This window comes from Phlebotomus argentipes, unplaced genomic scaffold, assembly GCF_947086385.1.
Source record: "Phlebotomus argentipes unplaced genomic scaffold, Phlebotomus argentipes genome assembly contig_2, whole genome shotgun sequence".
NCBI lineage: Eukaryota > Metazoa > Arthropoda > Insecta > Diptera > Psychodidae > Phlebotomus > Phlebotomus argentipes.
The window spans coordinates 3,583,443-3,604,763 of NW_026776162.1; the positions used below are offsets into that span (position 1 = coordinate 3,583,443).

At 41.6% G+C, this 21,321-nt stretch overlaps 2 protein-coding genes across 10 annotated transcripts; both read right to left on the reverse strand.

The window, feature by feature from the left end:
* Nucleotides 1-87: 87 nt before the first annotated feature.
* LOC132265069 (cryptochrome-1-like) lies at nt 88-4,952 on the reverse strand. Of its 5 annotated transcripts, none has more exons than XM_059765520.1 (6): nt 4,576-4,952; nt 2,477-2,733; nt 2,104-2,355; nt 1,424-2,042; nt 1,034-1,348; nt 88-965 (listed from the first exon to the last, which is right to left on the reverse strand). In XM_059765520.1, the coding sequence occupies exons 2-6, from the start codon at nt 2,704-2,706 to the stop codon at nt 174-176; spliced, it is 2,208 nt and encodes a 735-aa protein (XP_059621503.1). In that variant the 5' UTR covers nt 2,707-2,733; nt 4,576-4,952; the 3' UTR covers nt 88-173. The 5 variants fall into 5 exon arrangements, with proteins under 5 accessions (XP_059621503.1, XP_059621501.1, XP_059621505.1 ...); XM_059765518.1 differs by having other exon boundaries at nt 4,366-4,952; XM_059765522.1 differs by having other exon boundaries at nt 1,424-2,006; nt 4,351-4,952.
* Nucleotides 4,953-5,027: 75 nt separating this feature from the next.
* On the reverse strand, nt 5,028-21,318 carry LOC132265071 (sodium-dependent phosphate transporter 1-B). 5 transcript variants are annotated; one of them, XM_059765526.1, is made up of 10 exons: nt 21,178-21,318; nt 11,551-11,597; nt 11,322-11,468; nt 9,974-10,294; nt 8,152-8,577; nt 7,918-8,091; nt 7,401-7,842; nt 7,070-7,339; nt 6,553-6,738; nt 5,028-6,454 (listed from the first exon to the last, which is right to left on the reverse strand). In XM_059765526.1, the coding sequence occupies exons 4-10, from the start codon at nt 10,164-10,166 to the stop codon at nt 6,166-6,168; spliced, it is 1,980 nt and encodes a 659-aa protein (XP_059621509.1). In that variant the 5' UTR covers nt 10,167-10,294; nt 11,322-11,468; nt 11,551-11,597; nt 21,178-21,318; the 3' UTR covers nt 5,028-6,165. The 5 variants fall into 5 exon arrangements, with proteins under 5 accessions (XP_059621509.1, XP_059621508.1, XP_059621510.1 ...); XM_059765525.1 differs by having other exon boundaries at nt 11,322-11,597; XM_059765527.1 differs by lacking the exon at nt 21,178-21,318 and adding an exon at nt 20,431-20,609 and having other exon boundaries at nt 11,322-11,597.
* Nucleotides 21,319-21,321: the final 3 nt, after the last annotated feature.

Sequence of the window (21,321 nt, forward strand, 5' to 3'; positions counted from 1 at the left end):
TGCCTGGCGGACGGTCTTCGCACTAGTGAAAATTTAAAAATGGTGACGTTTTGCGCGTGTTTACAAAACAACATTGTGCAAAAACACTTATTTCGCGACAAATTCTATTTAGACAGTGCCACAGAAGAATACTAGAACTCACACATAACAGGTGGTATATACTGACATTTGATTTACTTATCCCCGGAATCATCGCAAATATTGGGCGTGTCTTCCATGTCTTGGGGCGCTGCAACGAGGAAGATGTCCTCATTCTTGGACTCCATTCGGAAGGGATGTGGCATCTCAAAGCCATGCCTGTCTCCGTCCTCCTGTTTCATCTTCTGTGCCATGGCTTCCTCATAGCTCAAATTCTGGAAATTCTCTGGGAAGCGAGAAATTTGTTGGAATTCGTGATTCTGATCGTTTGAGTAGCTCAGGACTTCGTTTGAGGGGGGCTTCATGGGATCATTGACGCCGTAGGCGATGTTCCTGTGCAGAATGATGCGAGTGTACTGGGGATTCGGTTGACGGCTGCTGCATTCATCCTGGTTCACATATGTCTCCATGTCCTCCATCGGGACTTTGTCATACAAGTTCTGCTGCTGTGCCTCATGTTGAGGCATCATCTGCATGGCAAATTGAGCGGGATAGGCTTCCTGGAGTGGATGCTGCTGGCCCACTTGGATGTGCTTTGACCTGGCTAGATAAGAACCTTCCATGCTCTGGACGAGACCTGAACAGACTTCGTCAGAGGCATTTTGTGCTTTTATGATGCCCACAATCTTCGTCTCGTCAATGCCGGAAGTGCCTCGATACTTGGCCAGTTGCTGATACACTTGCTTCATGCGCTCCATGTTGGTGCGACTGGCCACAGCGTGATTGACCATTGGGAGTGGATATTCCTTCCCGATGATGCACTTTGCCGCTCGCTGGACACTTTCTGGGGCATTCCAGGGCTCATGGATGTACTTCGTTGGGAAGTTCTGCAAGAGAAAGAGAGAGAATCAAGAGATGATGATGTATTAATAGGAATTGTTGTCATGCGCTGTACCTTGAGGACCGGCAAATATCGTCGAATGTAGTCCCCGTTGGGATCGGCTTTGCGTCCGAAGCGAACGGGGCAGTAGCAGTGGAAGAATTGCTGGAAGAATGAGGAGCACGAGAGCCACATCCACATGCCAGCATTAACGGACCAGTCGGCGTCGAGGAGTAACTCCTCGAACACCTTCATGCCCTCCTCCCACGAGATCCACAAGTCGCCTCGCGTGAGGAAACACGCGACCGCGTGCCTGGCCAGGTGGTGGATCCACCCCTCTTCCCGCAGTTGCGTCATAATCGCGTCGATCCAGGGGAATCCCGTTTGACCCTACATGTGGACGAAAGAGGGGGTTTCCAGAGTGAATAAGAAGACATGCTGTTACATAAGCATTTTCCAACTTACATTTGCCCACTTGGCGAGAGCCTCGGCGTTCTTGTCCCAGGGAATCTGGACGCAGATGGGATTGCCTGACATCTTGTCGAAGTTGGGATTCTTCGTGGCGGCGCAGTAGAAGAACTCCCGCCAGAGCAGCTGGCCGTGGAGAGAGAGCGGCGGATAGGCTCTCTTGATGTTCTTGTAGAGATCAGTGAGTTGGTGGTAGAAGAGCCTTGTGCTGAGGCAGCCGAAGCGCAAGTATGGCGAGAGACCCGTTTGACTGGCCAGCAGGGATTGCGGGGTCATCTTGGGCCGGCCAAAGGATGCCACCCACGCCTTGCGCTCCAAGTGACGCTCCAAGCGCGCCAGAGCCTCTGTTTCTCCGCCCACCCACACGGGCGGCTTCAGGATGTCAACATCGAAGCCCAGCTCCTCGAGCGTGGGCACTCCGTACTTGTCATCGTGATCCTCCGACACTGGTGTGTAGGCCTTGCCGATGGTGTCCTGCGTCACGCTGGGCTCAGCAGGAGCAGGAGGATCAACGGTGGCAATGATGGCCTGGAACTGATGATACGTGAGCGGGGCACGGCTGCTATTCTTCTCGATGATGCTGCAAAAACTCAAAAACATGGACACATTAATCACTCTATCAGCCGTGCAATCCACTAGGGAGTTGCGTGGGGTGCCGGGAAACTGGTGATGATTACTTCTCAAGCTTGTAGAGTGTGTGCGAGACCTTCTGGATGACTTCGATGGACAACTCCTTGCACATTTCCGAGATGTTCTTGTCACGCACCCGGCCAAATGGCTCCGGGTCCTCCTCGAAGGTGAGACACGTGGTGCCCCAGTCCTTGAACAGCTTCGGCAAGGCGTCAGCAGGCTGGCCGCGAATGACGAACAATCGAGAGTTGAGCTTCCGCAGACTTCGGTCCAAGTCTTCCAAGCACTGCAGGAGAAATCTACATGTGGAGAAAACGGAGTGTAGTGGCGGCTTTCCACACTGGAAGAGTCACATGGTTGATCCACGTGACTGCGCATTGTCGGCGGGAAAATGTGCTCCTGAGGTGACGAAAGTCTCACCTCCATTTGTTAATGCCCACGTTGGAGCTACCGGCGAACCAGGGATCAATGACAAAGACACATCTGAAAGTCACGGCGCCCACAAGACCGCTCAGCAGGGCGGGATTGTCGTGCAGACGGAGTCCCTTACGGAACCAATGTACTGTGTGCTTCTCCCGGATGCTCTGTTGTCTGGCGCTGGTGTTGGTGGTTGGCGCACCTGAAGAATTGCCACTGTTGTCTCCTGGCATTATTTAATTACTGGCACAGAGATGTGGCTGTGGATGGAATTGATGCAGGTCATGGAATTTGATGAATTAATAGTGTTATATGATGCAACGGAGGGTATTTTACTATTACATCATTTCATTGGATATTGCATTTGCGAAGTAAGGTACAAAAATGTTCTGTTGTTCTGCCAATGCTCTAAATGAAATGGAAATGTGTTATGAAATGTGCTGTTGAATAACCTTCTGGGAAAAGCACACACACGGGAAAGCACGCTTCTCTGTTCGGGAAAATTCAAAGGTAAATCAATAAAAGTGATCTCAATACTTTATGGTCATTGCACATTACACAACACCACAAAGATACTCCATGTTCTCAGGAAAATAGTGCGTTCACTTATTAGATAAGGTATTATTTACCCACCCTTAAAGCGAGACATGTCGAGGAACTTCAAAGGACTCTTTTGATTTTCCTTTGATTTCATTGGGCTTTGATAGTGTGTTCTTGTTTGCTTTATATTGATTGTCGTGTCGCGTGGCGTTGTTGTTTTGAGATGTTGTAATGACTCAGGAATAGAGAATTATTGTACAATCTATCAATTCTGATTTCTCCTCAATTTACACGCCTTAGAACGTCTGTGAGACACAACAGAGAGGTAGACGGATTTTGCAATGGAGTGCTTGCATTTAAAAATATAAATACACAGCTGTGGGTATTATGCAATTTGCAAGTCATCAAATTATAATAATAAATTTATGCATTTTACTATAGAACGATCTTGCGAGTGGGTGAGGTGAAAAAAAGACTGTAGTAAATACAATAATTTATCATTGTTAGTCGTTCACAAATCATGAGAATATATTTATTTTTCCGTTTCTTATCGTCCGGCTGCGAGAAGTGCTTTTGCATGGTGAAAATGTATTGTTAATAAATTGCTAGTCAATTTCCACCGGCAATCGTGTACATGTCAATTAGATGTTAGATAACCACAGGATGAATAACGCGAAAGTTCTAGTTTAGATAATCTCGTCCAATTTCGTCATGATGTCTCTCGACCACGTTTTCTGTCAGTGAATGAAACTCTCTTTCTCTGTTTCTCTGGGGGAGTGAATAGGCTGTGAATCCCACGCAGGATTATACGAAATTGTCTCCCCATTGAAGAGTGGTAATGACGTCAAAAGGATCGGCTTTTGTGAGACGTGTTGGGATATTTCAGTCACTGGGTTTTTGGGGTGGTGAAGGATCTGGAAGTGTCTCTCTTCTGTGCAAATGAGGAAGAGTCACATAAAAGGATTTTTGCACATTTCGTCCACGTGCTCATTTCCAATGAATGCCGATGACGTTAATTTCAGCACTTTTGCTCTGAATGGTTAGAGAGAAGGAAGTGAGGTAATAGAAGGAATACTGTATTGTGCCTTAAAATGGATGTGATTATCGTTTTATTAGTTATTTATACGTTGCAGATATGGGGATAAATGAAGAAAAAATGTGAAAATTTGATTTCCGCGTGTCGTGCTATTGAAGATAACTTTGTAACTTGATATTGTGGTAATGGTTTGGTTTGAATTCTTATGAGCGTCACTCGAGTCACTGCTATGAATGCTATTTCTGGTGCACAATCGGAAGTGATTAAGCTTGATTATAGCGATTTATCAGCGAATATTTACCAAATAAGAACAGACTTTTTAATCCTCTGTAGATTTCCATGTCAGCTCCGTGGAGTAAACACTAAGCACTGGGTGAGGAATCTCCGTTTGAGATTCAGCGAGAGAGAGAGAATGTCTGGATTGTGTTTTCTCGAATGTCTTATGTAATCGACACAACAATGGAGCGCAATAGAGGTTCAGTTTGAAGGAGAAAAATAATTCAATGGCAATTAGTGGATTGCACACCTCATTCACTGACCAGCAGATCACTGGCAGGAGTTCCCACTGGGCATCTCTGACTGGCACACTTATTGGCTCCCTATTCGCGCGAATGGGACGACTGAACTGGTTAGTGATTCGACGACGACTGGCTGTGCAATCCGACTTTGGAGACTCCAGACATCAGTGGAAAGCTGGAGAAGATGCACGACGCTCGCCACGTGAGTTTGCCCACTCCAGAGACTTGGAACAGGCGGCTGGCGGCATATTTCACAGAGTCACGTTGGCAGTGGCGTGCTTGCACACTCACACAAGCGCTCTGGGTTGAGGAAGTTACAGAATCGCACACAAAAGAAGCGAGAACACATTGTTCTGAAGACATTTTCCAATTTCTCCTTCGCCTTTGTGATCATCCTTGGTCAAGCTAAGTTGGGAAATTGCGTCAATTTCTACAGTGGGAAAAGAGCATAAACAATGTGTTCAGTTGTAATTGTTTTATTTTTGAAAGGATCTTTTTTGTAGATGTGTTCTACTTTCTTCTCTTGTCGGGGGAAATTATTTAAGAAATTGTTTGGATGTTTTTTTTCAATGAGGAATTAGAGACATATAAAAATATATTGTAGACTCTGTCAACATTCAATTTGATGGTAATTCCTTGTAAAATGTATTCTTTTTTATTACTTCTCAAGAGCATTGATGCATTCTTTTTTCTTCACTCACTACATTGTTTTTCTTGTATACTCTACTACAGTATCATTTTATTCTTTTTTTTTCTATATATGACAAAGTATTATAGGCATCAACATAGAGGAATCCTTAGAGTAGAAAACAAATCGTACGCGAATCATGAGAAAGACAGAGAAATTAATCAGCAACAATTTTTTTTCTTCCTTTCAATTTCACTTAAAATTCTGTCTTTCGTGAGAGAGGTTTTCTTTTTTGCTTCAATTTTAGTTTGTTTGTTCAATACGAATTTATATATCACTTTTAGCGTCACTACAGAAATTCTTCATTTTGAAGATTAATTTAAATTCACTTCTACCACTGGGATAATATGTGAAAGAAAAAATGATTGATAAGCACTATCTTATCCTTGATCAAAGAAAAAATGTCTAACTACGACGGAGCGTTCTAAAATGCATGTGTGTTAGAATTGGCAAAATTTCAGCTCACATTCATTTTTGTAATTTTTCTAACACAAAACTTTTTTTTTTTTAATTTATTTACTGTCTCAAAATGTTTCGCACAGCGATTAAATTAAGTGGTCTTAATTGTACAATAAACAAATATTTTCTTTACGTGTTAATAGATTAAGTATAAAAATTGAAAGAAACCATTTGATGCTGCATCGTTCTTGTCTTTTGCTTCTTGTCGAACAAATGCCGCGCTCTGCTGCCGATACTCTCTATCTCCCCTGCACTCTCAATCCATCTAAAGTATATTGTGAGACATCCACACAAACTGCGGATGACTATCTTCGAAAACAAAGTTTTTAAGTAATTGTTTTTGCGCTTAATAGGCATTAAGTTAAATATCATTAGTTCTCATTCTCTCTCCTGCGCGCTCATTAGACGATTGAAATGTCAGCTCAGCTCATCTCTCTGCGCCTCCGCCACTTCACAGCAATGTCGTCACGAGCAGAAACATAAGGCCAGCACTGAGGGCAGCGGCAATGGGAACGGTGATCACCCAGGCGTACACGATGTTCCGGAACAGACTCCAGTCCACCGCCTTCTCCCTGGCTGCGCCCTCATCATCCGCTGTGGGTGTTCGGCACGAGTTGGACGTGTTGGCATAGCCGACAAACACCACAGAACCCACTTTGCAGTGTGTCGTGGAGATGGGAAGGCCAATCTTGCTCGCCAGCAGCACCGTCAGGGCGGCTCCAATTTCAATGGTGAAGCCCCTAAAGGTGAGAGAAGCATTCTTTTTATTTATCTTTCTCTCCTCACCAAATTCAATTAGCTCTTTGCGCCAAATTGTCAGCATAAAAATGAAACTTACGTTGTCGGCGTGATTTTAGTCAAATCATTTCCAACGGTCTGAATAACACGACGTCCCCAAATCCACAATCCCGCAGCAATGCCCACGCCACCATAGACGAGAAGCCAGAGGGGCGTTTCGGAGTGCTGCAGTGCTGAGCCATCCTTGTAGATCAAATAGAGGCCAATGAGGGGTCCAATGGCATTGCTAAAACGACAAGGAAATTAGAATACATTAGCATGCCCAATGATATTTACACACTAATCCTCCCCCTCAGTCCTCATCATCCCATTTCACCTGCCCTACATATTCTCTTTGACCGTCAATCAAGTCGTATCCAAAATGCAACTAACCGTGCAATCAAGTGAACTGAATGAATTTGGATCAATTGAGTAACTATGGGGTGGAAAATGACATTTAAATGCGTCGCAAAACTGTTTCATGTTTACTCAAGAACACACACGCGAAGCTTCAAGGTACATTGATTAGATGGAAAGGAAAATATTTATGATAACAGACAATAAGAGATGCGCCATACCTCACGTCATTTCCTCCGTGGGCAAAACTTCCGAATGTGGCCGTGAGAACTTGAAGGTACGAGAATAGCTGAGAGACGTCCTTTGGCTCATTCGCCTTGATTGGTCCACCTTCTTCGGCATTGGCGCCGCCAGCAATCAGAGGGACTCGACTTGAATTGGGTGAGATTGTGGTGGAAATCATATGATCGAGGCTTCCTCCGCTCTCCACTGTGCTCAGATCCTTCTTCGTGGGATCAACTTTAACGCCTTCAACCTCAAGATAGTCTTTCCTGCAATGATTACAGTGACTTTAGTGACACAGTTCGAGTCACAACTGTGAAAATGACTCACTTTTGAGGTGACAGATCAACCATTTCCTGCTCCTTGATCGCATTTGTCGTGGGCGGGCTCTTGGACAGGCCGTTCTGGTACTCATCAATGTAGTTGAGACTGGTGATGGTGAGATCCGTGTTGTCCAAGCTGGTCTTTCCCAGCAGATTCTCCGCTCGCTTAATGATACTGGGATCGATCTTGTAGTTGCCATTGGCTGTCCCCTTCGAGAAGCCATTGAGGTCGCAGTGCTTGCTCAGATTGGCGTCAGAGAAGATCTTGGGCTGTGGTGAGCAGCCGCCATTCGTGAGGGAAACGAGCTCTGTGGTCTCTGTGATGGCGGGCAATTGCTTGCCATCACACACGAGATACAGTGGGCGTTTGCCGCGCTTCGGACTGCCACCCGGTGAGGATTCAGCTATTGTTGTGGGGACAGAAAAACGCATGGTGAATTTCTTCTTGTCTGCGGAACGAATTAATTGATAGTGGTGCCAAAGCGGCGAAGAGAGAGATAGAAGAGATTTAGTTAGATATTTACCATCTGAATCGCCAAAGGTGAAAGTGACGGGCTTCTTTGATGGTTTCGGGATGCCCAGAATGCGACGACGCTGAAGTGGAACGAGAAACACTTGCACGATCACGGCCACAAGGAGTCCCACAGCAATACTCGCAACAACAGCCAACCATGTGGGGATGTTGTCCATGTACAGCACTGCAAATATATAATATATTAGTCAAATTGCATGAGGATTCATCATTGAGATTGATTTACATTTGGGCCCATCGTGCACGATACTGAAGACATTGACGAAGATAGTGAGTCCGTAGAAGATTGGAAGCGCCAAGAGGCCAGCTCTCAGTGGATTCTCCACGGTGATAATGAACTTGCGCATGAACCAGAAGAGACTCGTACTAACCAGACCACTCAGCACGGGCGACACAAACCAGGAAGCAACAATGGTGCCCAATGTTGCCCAGTTGATACCTTGAAAGCCGCGTGCCACCAAACTGAAGCCAATTGTCGATCCCACGATGCTGTGAGTCCCGGAAATGGGGAGTTTAAGGAATGTTGCCACAAGGAGCCACACAGCACTGCTCGTCAGTGCAGCGACGCATCCAAACATCAGCTCCTTCTCCGCACCCTCGTACATGGTCACGTCGAGAATGCCTTTCCTCACCGTGTCAGACACCTTGTAGCCTACAAGAGAGACAAGATAATAAATAACATGATTTCAGCATTCTGCAATATTTCAACCTTCAACGAGGACACTTTCCCGGCATTTCTTCTCTCTATACAATTTTCCGAGTGCAAAAAGCATTGAAAATGCTTACAAATAGTATTTTCTTAAGTGTAGCGTGCACTCGCAACCCTCTCGTCATCATCATCATCACCGTCAATTTGAGAGGAATTTTATTTTTATATTCAGTCAAACACGGCATTATATAACACGAAAAGTGGTCTAAATGAGACAGCACGAGAGACACTCATGCTGTGATGAGGTATAATTCCAATTTGCAGCCCGTGCAGTCGTATTGGCAGCACAATTGTATATTTATGCGCATAATTGAGATAGTAGAACAATCATTTAATTTACTCTGCTACCAATCCATTTAGAAACACCCTCATCATTTTGTGTACATAGTGCATTATGTACACATATAAGTTAACTGTGTGACAGTGAAAATGTTGCAATAACTTGCATTTTCTATGCTTGAGCGAGTGAGTGAGCTTTGAGGGAAAAATGCGCCATAGCCCAGCGATGTTGATATATGTATCGATGACTCGCCTTGGCATTGACGGGGGCAAAATGCACAGCTCTATTCAACTTGCTGTATTTATAAAATATTATGCGAGTATTGCATGTGAAATCCGGTAAAGAATACCATTGAGAAAGCTCCCATTCCCCGTGGCGCTCGCTTGCACACTTTTTTTTTTTTTTAAATAAAATTCCATTTCTCACAAATCAAGATTGATTGCAATATCTGCGCACTGTCCACATAAAGTCTGCTTGAAAATATTGAGCTTATAAATTATTTAATTCGAAGTATCAGCGAATATTTTTCGAGATGTTTTCGTGGTGAGATCTTATTTTTAAAATTCCACGAGCTTTATTTTTAATTTAGGCAGTAAAAAAGTCTGATTTATTTTGCACACAGCAAACACGCGAAAATATTTAAATTGATAGCAATTTAACGGTGCAGCGGAGATGATGAATTGATGTGACAAAAGGGGAAAAACGCGAATTGGATTTTTTTTTCTTCTCTGTATGGCTTGAACCACAAAATGCCAGAGTGAATCAATTGATTGAATTGAGTTGAAGCGCGATGCGTTGGGAAAGAAGTTTAATCAATTGCATCTCTCTGAGATCATCAATCAATGAAATAATGTGCTGTATAAATAAATTTATGTGTCACTGAACAGTATTTTCAGTGCCACATGTTTATTGATCAATGATCTTGCCAAAATGTGCCTCACTCGCCACTTTTGTGCCATTTCGCGCGCCGCAAGTGTCGGTTATTGATAAGCAATATTGCTTTAATAATTGTTTGTTCACAATTTGAAAGAGATATAATGTGTGTGTGTGTATATTTACCAATTAGAACTGCGCCCGAAATTTCGCACACTGTTGCCAGCCAGCAGGCCTGACGGAGGGTCAGAACTTTGGATCCAACGCTGGTGCCAAACGAGTTCGCAACATCATTGGCGCCAATTCCAAATGCCAGGACAAAGGCAATCACGAAGCCCACGATGACCAGCCACAGCAATGCCACACTCAGTGGTTCCATGTTTGCTTCTCTGATTTACTCCTTTCTTTTTTAATGCGACTCTCCCTCTTTTTTCGGGATATTCTTCTCTTAAGAGTCTCTTTTTTCTGTCTCTTAGCTTGTGTGGTCTTGTGCCGTAGTCTTCTGCACTATGGTTGAGAATCAGAAGGCTTTTGTTGTTGGATGTTTGCTTTTTTCAGGACAAGTTGTTGGATTGTGGAAGGATAATAGGAAAATTGCTAATGGATCAAATACTTGAGTTTCTCTCTCTCTTTTTCTTTCTCAAATGACAGCTGTAGTAGTTGTACAAATAAATCTAATGCCTCTTTTACAACACTCTACGTAAGTTGAAGAAATACAAATTCTGCCTCCACAAGAAAATCTTTTTTTTTGTTATATTTGGACCAAATTGACTGAAGTGTTTGGAAAGAAAAATTATACAATTCTTGACAACAATGGGAAAAAACTGGATAGATTAATTACAACTTCACGTTTTTTTATGTCAACTTAGAAAATCGGAAAATAGTGGTTGAGAAATCTACTATTTTCTTGACGCTAAAAAAATTAAGAACAAAAATATATCACACCTCTAGAGGTTTCTAGACAAACATTTTTAGCGTTTTAACCTAATGATGTCAGGTATGTAGTGTTTTGAATAGACAGCCATTCTTAGATTTTTTTTTCCTAGAAAAATTCTCTCCCCTCTAAACTGATCTAAAGTGGGTCACTTGTACCCTAATTTATCAATAAATTAATAAATTAAGATTTTCTTGTATTTTTGTCGTGTAAAAAATGAGATATTTTCCTTCAAAAATTCGGAAATTGAGATACTTTTGCCAAATAAGGAAAATGGCACACACGCTCCGACGTCAATGTGTGTCTTTTTCACTTATTCTCTCTCTATCTAAATAATATAATGTGTAATTAAGTTAGAAAAAAATACTACAAGGCTAAATGTAAAGTACTCAATCGATAAAATGGCAAACAATCAATCAGAGCAAGTACACAAAAAACGTTTCTTTCTCACTGAAATGAATGAGATTGAAACACTTTTTCTCTTCTACAAATACACGAAAAAAATTCTATGCAAATTCAGGAAATTCTTCAAAGTAGGTTACTTTGGAGGAAAAGGATTATAGAAAGGATTCTTGTCTGATCTCGAATTAAATTTCTTACTGCTGATGCTGGTAGAACTGTTGATTTGCAGATTTGGAGTTTCTTTTACACTGTTTGTTTTTTTTGATAATTAAGTACAGATGATATTTTGTTTTACGTAAAAGAAACACAATCGTATGGTTGTTAGGTTGTTCTGCTTGATAGTTTCTGCAATTTTACAATTGGTTATTTTGACTTTTTGTGTTCTATTACTGATGAGGCGTCAAAGATGATTCTGTATAGGCCGCACCTTAGGCACGGGATGTTGACGATTTTCTTCACTGTAGGTACTCATGTCTGAAAAGAGAAAGCAAGAGGAAGAGCGCTATTAGTATTATGGTATTTCATTCAGCAGGATAATTTGGGTCAGCAAAGAGTCCCTCATGTGCTGGAAATAGACTTCCTCCGCAGCACCATCAGGCTTTTTAATAATTACACACGGAGCACTGATTTAATATTTAATGCCATTCAACTGGCCGCTTCATGTCATATTTCATATTTTTGACTGGGTTGGGGAAAAAAGACACATTTTCGAAATTAAAAATATTCCACATGGAATAACTTTTGGCGGATTCTGAGAAAAAGAGAGTGAACAACTCATCTCTCCATGGCGTGAATGGAGCATTAAACTTGTGGTTTTTTTACGCAAATCATGTCAGTTATTAATAAGTCTAAAGAGCCGCCTATCTTCGCGCCGCAATGGACTTTGGAAGAGTCGCACCTATCCATCCATTTGGTCAATGATTCATACATTTTTTCCCACTAAAGCTAAATCCACAGCAGCAAAATACCCCAGGCGTCATTGACATTCAGATAGAATACATTTCGCATGACATTCTCTCTCTCTCTGGCGCTGTACTGATTCCAGCATTGTTATCAGCAGAGCGCGTATTTCGTCCACGAGCCCGAAATTGCCCAACACAATCGCACACACTCCAGCACTCGGCCATGGAGTGAGTCTCATGGGTCTCATGTGGTTGTGAGATCTAATGACACACTTGAATGGGGAAGAAATTGGGGACCGTCTCAGAGACACTCAGCACAAAATTGCTCATCGTGTAGAGAAGTTGATAGCCACGAGAGAGCCACACCGCCAAAACGTGCCTGACGCAACTTCTGCTCCGTGGCTGACGTAAAAGTTATAATAAAGCACGAAATACACGTGACTCCGCGGTTTTTTTTTCACACTCTCAAACACAATGTAACAACACGAACAGACACCGTGATATGGAGTGAATGCTAAATATTCTAAGTGCCCCATTCTACCTTGTATATTCGCTTTCTTTGCATTCTTCAGCTCACATTTTCGTCCAATGCTACAGCAATTATTTTTAATTGGAACATAGACCATATATATTCGCATGATTTCGGGTGAAAAGATCAAAACAAGCAGTCAATGGATGAGTTCCATCGAAATTCTCCCCCATCTTGCGTGGGTGTCTATTCGCAGAAATTCAGAATATTTTCCTTCGCTGATGTCAATTTTCGGTGTCCCATTCTTGGCGCAACACATGCTTGTCGCGTTTACAATGGAACAGAGTGTACACTTCCAATTGTCACAATCTGGAGAATCATATTGTGAAATAGACTTCATTTTATCACTATATATCGAGTGTTATACATATTGTGAGCGTATTGGAAGAAGATGGATTCTGAGAAAATGACGATTGTGGCGAGAAGCGAAATGTCATCTTTTGACCATGTGCTTTCACAATCTCTTCACACATATATTTTTTCACAATTAACTGGGGAACAATATTGTTAAGTGAAATATCGCAGGAAATGTGGTGGAAAGTCACTCGAAAAAATATCACACTCTCCTCTCGCGTGAAGGTTAATTGTGACTTTCACACAACTCAAAGTGCAATTTGTGACACATTTTCTCAACTTGAAATCAATTTTCTTTTCTCAACTGCCCACGAAAAATGCCAACCGCGTCTATTTCTGGAAATTTGATAAGGGTGCCAGGCAGAAAAAGTCAATAATCTCGCTTATTCAATGACACGAAAGTACGAAACTAGGCGCAAAATTTACAACAACTGCTCGATGAAATGTTTCTTGCTCTGCTAATTGATTGAAAATTAAACTTTAAGCATGACAAATCAGCTATTTGACAAATTCATTGATTTTTGCTACTGATATTAATGTGTACTCAGTGATATCACTATCAAAGTTCGAATGTGCGCACGAAATTGTGTGTGGCACTGGCGGTAATGTCATTTGCAAAGCAGATTAACAAAAAAGAGCCATTTCCACTGTAACTTTTTTTCCTCTCCCTCTCTCTCTTAATTCCTTCCTCCACTTCTCAACAGACGAGAAGACATCCTACACACGAATTCGCAAAAATTCATGAGACCATCAGTTTTTAAGACATTTCACGGTTTTTTGCCCGTCCGACCATGTCAAATTGGTGCCAAACTCCACCTTTGTCGTCTAAATAAAAATTTATCAAGTAATTAAATCGGCCATTTCATTCACGTGAACAACGGCATGACTGACTCTTTTTTATCATGTGCACCAAAAGCCAAAGCATCAACTCAGGAATCCTCACACTATTGTTTGCTCATTAATCATTCTACAGGCAAGTGATTTCGACCGAGCACAATGTACTCCTCGCGTCACGCTTAAACTTAGCTCGCCAATCATGCTAAATTGCTGCTCTTAATCCACATTTTGTCACTATTGCTGTGGTTATGCATAATGACACACCCCCTTTATTCCATCTATAAAAGATTATATTTTTACAGCCACACTCTTAGAATTTCGAGTGCGTGATATAAAAATCACTGATTCACTTTTCCTGTCTTATCACTGAGCGTATTTTTACTCAACAACGATTGGCGTCATGTGAATAGCAGTGACTTAGGTGTAATTTCATTATCACTGGAAATGTTCTCATCATCTTTATCACATTTCTGCTAGCACCGTGAATTTATTTGATTACCGTCAACTGCACTCCAATCTCTCCCTGTCTTTAGGTAACGCACACCTTCTGCCAACTTTTTTTTTATCTCGAGTATGAAAATTTTGTCAAGCGAATTTTATAACCTTGCATGAGTTAAAGATTATCATCATGTCTAAAAATAACTACACCCCCTCGACTCGCCCCAGCTCTCTCGTTGGTAACATCTTAAATGATCTGTGAGATAATTTGGTGTTTTAACATGGACTCTGATCTGCAACTGACAAAGCGCTTCACTTTGAATTGTATATTTTTCAGCTTAGCCATGAATCTTAAGAGTCCCCACGAAACAGCCAGAAATCCTAATGGAATATTCAATTTGCTAAGAGCATGTTTGTTAGTGAATCAAAGAAGAGATTAAAATTGAACTGAAAATTGCAGCGTGTGTTTGAACTTGAAACACATGAGGTTATCAATAATTGCAGATTGAATGCACATTTATGAATAAGAAAGATCTCTACGCCAGTTGTTGTTTTTTTCGTTATGCCACAGCTCTCACGTCAGCGAAAACTGATTCCCTCACAGCCCTGTGGTTATAAATATTGAAATATAATCGGAGAGACAGATATCCCATGTCAATCGAGAGATGGCTTAATTCCCTTGGGCCAGTATATAAACAACTGAGGGGAAAAAGCAAATCATATCATGTGTGCTGGAGCCCGGATTAATAAAAAGGTGGAACGCACTAAATGTGACTTGGCGCGGTAATTGCGCACTGGAGAAGTACAAATCATATTCTGATTAGACACTGATTAGAGGTCGAAATATTAGTAAAACAGCTCAAGGGTTAATGCAGAAAAAATCCATGGAATATATCAAAATTACTTCCGATTATGTCTTCTCAAGTTCAACTCACAATCAACTCATTGCCAAACATTCTCACTGTCTCTCTTATTTACATATAAATATTACACGAGGAACACAAATTATCAGAAGAGCGTCTGTTCTATATATTTAAAAAGAGAGGAAGATTGCCAGAGAATAAATACACCGCCATAAAGCAGCAGGAAAGACTTGCAAATTGAGAATTTTCCTACAATATTTATAATTTATTACACACATCGTCCCCATGGGATGTGTGTTTTGATATTCCATGTAGTATTTTCATTTATTATGATTGACTTCTTGTTGATACACAAACAGAAAGTGAGAACATTTCGCAAAAATAGATTCAGCGAGGAAAAACTGCGGATTACTGTGTTTTTTTTCCCAACCGCGAGGACATAGAAAGAAAACCGGATGTTGTCATTATAGAAAACCAACTACTTTTGAAGCTCTATTCCTTTCATGATGAAATAGGCAATGATCAGACTTAATGGGAGTTGAGGAAAATACAACAAAAACATTGAGCGAATTCACAGTGACACTTTGTGTAAAAGTGTAAAATAATAATTTACTCGTTGACAAATGCTCACAAAACTCATTTGCGCAAATAAAATGTGAGACAGTGAGCAAGGCTACTAAATTCAATCACTTCTTGAAATTTGTCCCCATGAAACGAGATAAATTGAACGATTAATTGCACAAGTGGCAGTCCAACATTCTAAAATTGTAAATGGGCAGCACTATTGCCCAACTCCCTCTAAATTGCACACCAAATATCGCATCATTGGAGTTAATTAAATTATTTCACAATAAATCTGCGATGTGCTCTTGCATGAGTTGGAAGAGTGTCTTGAAGGACTATCGCTCTGGCAGATATCATCTGAACTTCCTTGAGTACGAAAAATCATATAAACACACTTTAATATCACCTATTTGTGGCATGAGAGCAGAAAGAAATGGAAACGAGGTCATAGAAAGAGGTGGAGTGTCGAGAAATGTGTTTAATTTGTCACTAGGAAACACTCATTCCCGAACAATGTTGAAATATTCTTTTCCAATTTCATAAAATATTCACTATTGCAGTGTTTCTTATGCTTCTCAACGTGTTGCTGGATGCCGTACAGGAATTTTCCATATGGAAAAATATTCACAACCTTCACAATTCATCAATCTCAACGGGATTACATATGGAATTATTTTAATCAGAATCTCTTGTATGCTCAATTCCACATAATATACCAATAATTTTTCCTTACTGATTTATGAAAACGCGCGCGCTCGCGATTTTGCATTCTTTGATAAATCGTTGGAAATCTCCGGTCTGAATTTTTATTAAACTCAATAGGCATGTGTAGAGTCAGCATTTCTTGGGAAATTCCGTCATCACGTTTTCGTATAAACATTGTGAAAATTTTTATCAAATATTTAAATATTTGTGCAACAATATCGTGTAAATTTTGCTACCAACAATATCAAAAGTATATATATTAAACAGTGAAAAAGCTTCATCGCAAGTTGCTAAGCAAAAGCCGGCACAATAAGATTTTCTTCCTATTTTTTATGACACAAAGAAACCACAATAAACGGAAATTATTTCCTCTACACTCGCACGTCCTGAACTGAACCGCACAAGAAGAAGTCAAGGGTCATAAAATCGAATTGAATTTCCCAGGGAATTTCCATTGATTTTTCACACGAGAAAGAAAACGAGCAGTGCTTACCATGCTTCACAAACAGATTAAATTTTCCTTCACTTCAATAAATTCACAAATTAGAAAAAGAATTGTATTATTATGAGTGTTGAAAATTTGCTGACGAATAATCGCGCGCTGATGCTCGCTTGAGAGTTGATCCACAAATGATGCTCATCTCGGGGGATTCCTTTCAATTTAAAGCCTTTTCATTTGGCGGCCCCTTATCAACGTCGCAGCCCATGTAACAGGTTGTATATTTCCACACAGACGAAAAAAAGTATTAACGTATTTCTGCGGTTATTCCCATCATCAACGCGATCCCCCACCCTCGCGCTCTCGCAGTTTCCAATTCAGCAAGACGCGCCAAGAAGGAGAATAACAGCCATGGCAACCCCACCTGTTGTGCTCGGGTCCTAATGAGAAGTGCGCCTTATTTGCATATTTACGCATCACCAACAGTCATGTTTTGTGGGTTTTCTTCTTCTCCACCCAATCCGATATCAATTTTTTATTATTCTCTCGCGGTCCAGCCGACATGTCCAGTCAATCATCTTGCTTTGGGGGGAAATACGCAAATTAAAATTTACCCACATGCTTCGCACTTTTTGCCACACATTCCATCTGCGGAAATGTGTGCCTATGACATGTCTGCAGAGGTGATTTTGTACACAGCAATGTCATCTCTCTACTACATGGATTTTTATGAATGGCGCAGAAGACGGTTGTGCAGAGTGTGGTACAGAATGTGTTCTTGCAATGGGAAACACGCCGATGACGATGTAATTGATGGGTGAGGGGGAATCAAAACCAGAAGGCATACGAAAACCTGTATTTGGCGCCTTCCAGCATTGAGACAAGTTAAAAATTCCATTGCTGGTCTATTTTAACTTGGAGAACACACTCTATCGCATTATAGAGTGAAAATTGAAGACAGACGAGCAAAAAAACGGCTGTGAGAAGTCCCATGACGCCAGCAGAAATCTCTATTTGTTGCTCTTGTACATTGACACACAGCGTGTCTCGCGAGTGATTCTTATATTGCATAAATTTCACAATGATGCCATGATAAATCCATTTTCAGCAAATGTTTACTCGCTTGTCGCATCACTTTTTTACCCCTCGTGAAGGATGTCAAGGGACCATTTAGCTTCTACAAAGACGTCAGAGATAGTCAGAAATTTCTCAGAAGGAAGAATGGAAAACCGCACACAAACTGCTGACGAAAACAAAGTTTGGAAACTAAGCAAAACATTCATGTGAAAATATGTTTAGGAATATTCTTGAGCATCCATTCAAAATTCGATCAAATCTCATGGGTTTTTCCGAGCGAGTTTAGGCAAAGAATTAAACATATGTCGAAAAAGTAAACCAACTGGAGAATTGTAAAAGAATTGTAGCATTATTGAAGTGGCAGCAAAAGGAGAGACACAAGAGGAAGATAAGCAGTATAGACAGCAGTTTTGTTGCCCGCCCTTTCAGACGTTCTACTCTCGTTTTCGTTGAGCCTATATAATTTATATCTCATGTTCTCGTCGCTGCCAAATGTTAGGCACAAAAAGTGAGGGAAGTGAAACTCACATATTCCCAAATACCAAAGTATAAAGTACCAGAGTTTATCGCCCAATATGCCCTTTTCCAATTCCCACACATTGGATTCTAACCGGAAGCATCTTTGGTTAGACTGTTCTCTGAGATGCAATAAACATGATTAGGTTCGGCTGGAATGCCATGAGTAATGCAAAGTGTTAAGCAAAAGACAGATTAATTGTCCCGTTGTTAGCTGTCCAATTATAAATTCTCATAATTTCAACATTCAAACTCGATTAAGCATTTTGTTAATGACATTTTATACAAATGAGAGGAAGTTGTGATTAAATTCTAGATATATAAATTGTACCTCTAGAGCTTCAGTAGTGCAATAAGAAAATGCGTCGTAAAACCACAAAAGATAATTGACTTTCAATTTGATTGTTTAATTAACTCCCTATATATCTTGATATTATTCATAAAGTGCCACTCTTATTGCTACTCCTTGTGTGTGTCCCCACATCTTGATGGCGTTTTGCAACAGTAAGAATTTATTGTGAAATGTGGACAACTAGAACATTAATTTACATAGTGATTTCTCTTTTGTGTGCAATGCCGAAGGCACAAATATCCGCTTGGGCGGACTCTCAAGAACACTCCTGACCACCCTTTGTCGCCCAGTGTGTATTTCGGGATTCTCACACACGGAAGATTTACGGCACTTTCACTATCATCTCTACAAAGTTGCAAAGTCAGTTCGAAGGCTTAGGTTTCGGTCTGTGGTGTCTTGTATGAATTTTAATCGGATTACACGGCTTGATCTTCTCTGTCTGTGAAATACTTCAAAAGTGTCAATGATGACATGTTGGATTCTAATTAGTTTTTGCCGCTCGGTCTCGAGTTCGAATCCATTGTTCTTGTGGTTTCTTCTTCCTAAAGTGCTGACCATGCTTTTTAGTCGCAAATTGTCATGCATTGTTTGATATTTTGGACACGCTTCTCATGTCTTAATATCCTCATTTGGCTAATTTCCCAATGAGAACTTTGCCAAAGTGCTCAATATTTGACTGAAATCGCCAGACTCACACTTGGCCAAGAAGATCACTCATCAAATTATCGGAGATTAGGTTTACACCTTTGGCTTCCATGTAATTTACTCGTAATGAAACAGCACTCTTCATGACTCATTCCCGCAGCATCCGAATGGAAACTTTTGTGCAAGAGGCGCCACGCTTTTGTCGATTCCAGCACACACCGAAGAGTCCATGAAGGGGAAATTTGAGCAGAGCGCGATTTGATTTGCACAGTTCGCGCGAAGTTTCTTACGCGACACTTTTATCGCGAGGTGGACTTTTAAAATTGAATGAATATATATTGGCCGTGGTGATCACGCGATGTTTATGGTAATTTATTCAATTGGCATGCGAATATATGGGGCCTTTCAGCCGAAATACTGTCCACTCACGGGTGGTCGAATCGGTGGGGATTTCTTTTCCTTTTGGCCACTCTTATCTCATGCGAGCACTTAGTGAGAAACGATTTTTTGCATCTCCCTTATCAGCGCTTGTCAACAGTTGAACCGCGCTCGCGGCAAGGCTTGCGGTGAGGGGGAAGATTGATGAATTTTCGCGGGAGACGATCGCAAGGAAAAGAGAGCGAGAGATGTTGAGAGTGTGTGTTAGAGATTCTTGGGCTATTTTTGGGGTATGTTTCGTGCAAAAGTGTTGAGCCCAAGAACGTCAGGAAAAGTGTGACTACACAGTTGTATGTGCGCCCGAATTGTATATAGGAGGTATATAAATAAAATGTGTGACCAATGTAGAGAGAGAGATCCCATGATTTTGAGTTCAACACCTCAAATTGCATTGAGAAAAAGTGTATCAAAGGAGGACAAAAGTGTCCTTGTCGCTGATTCCTCAAGGTGTGTGTCTCTCAAATCTTTCTGGCTTTCCCAAGCATCTCTCCTCCTCACTCTCCCGCTGTTCGACTCCTCGCTTCCGCTCAATGGCTCATGAGCAGCTGCTTGCCATTCACAATGCTTAATTGCCTGTCCATTGTATGACAATTTCGTCCACCGTAAAAGACTCTCCTGCTGAGAGTGCGGTTTCTTCTTGGCACTCACCGGAATGCTCTGCAATAAACTTTCTCACTATCCCTGTGTGCTTTCTGCCCTAAAATTATGGCCGGGAAGTGCAGTCAGAACAGTAAACGCGGGTGGTCACGTTTCTCAATGCATCCTCGTTGCATAACGACGTTGAATCGATAATTGCTGGGTGATTTATGGCGAATCGGAGACAACATTTGGCCAATTGGATAAATGCACACAACTCGACTATTCCATATAAACTCGCTGAGACACTCACTAGATCAAGCGGAAGCGTCGAGGATAAAATGTCCGGGGAAATTTACAGATTCGCAGCTGCACACTTTCATCGTCAGTCATTGCAGCAACACATGATTTCCTGCTCGAATTCCTGGGAAATGCGAGCAATTTTTTTTCACGTCGCCATATTCTGGCGCTATCGATCCGGAACTGTCGCGCAGTCAGCAGAGAGAAGTTTCTCGGACGCGAGGCCTGGCCCGAGACACACGTGGGAGTGAAGGCGCAGGAAGTGGACTGAGCCAGGCTCAAGTGGAGCTCATAGAGCCGATGAGACATGGCACAGGATCCTCATTTCACCATATGTCGGGCCCAGCCTTGTGGTGGAAAATGGTGCAATTCACTCATGACAAGTAATCAATAAAATCTTTTTCGCCCTGAACACACACACTTGGCAAATTTCACCGCACGTCGCCTGGGTCGCGAGAAGTGGGGGCTGTACAGATGAGGGATGCAAGTGGGTATTTAGCTGAATATAATGCGACTTACTTATTGACAATGAATTAAGTTGGAAATGGCTCGATGTCGCACAACACCAAACACTTTCAATAGAGTGAGATGATTGTAATCACGGGAAAATTCAAACTGATGATTCTGTGGCTGCACGAAGCGTTGATATACCCCGAATCGGCC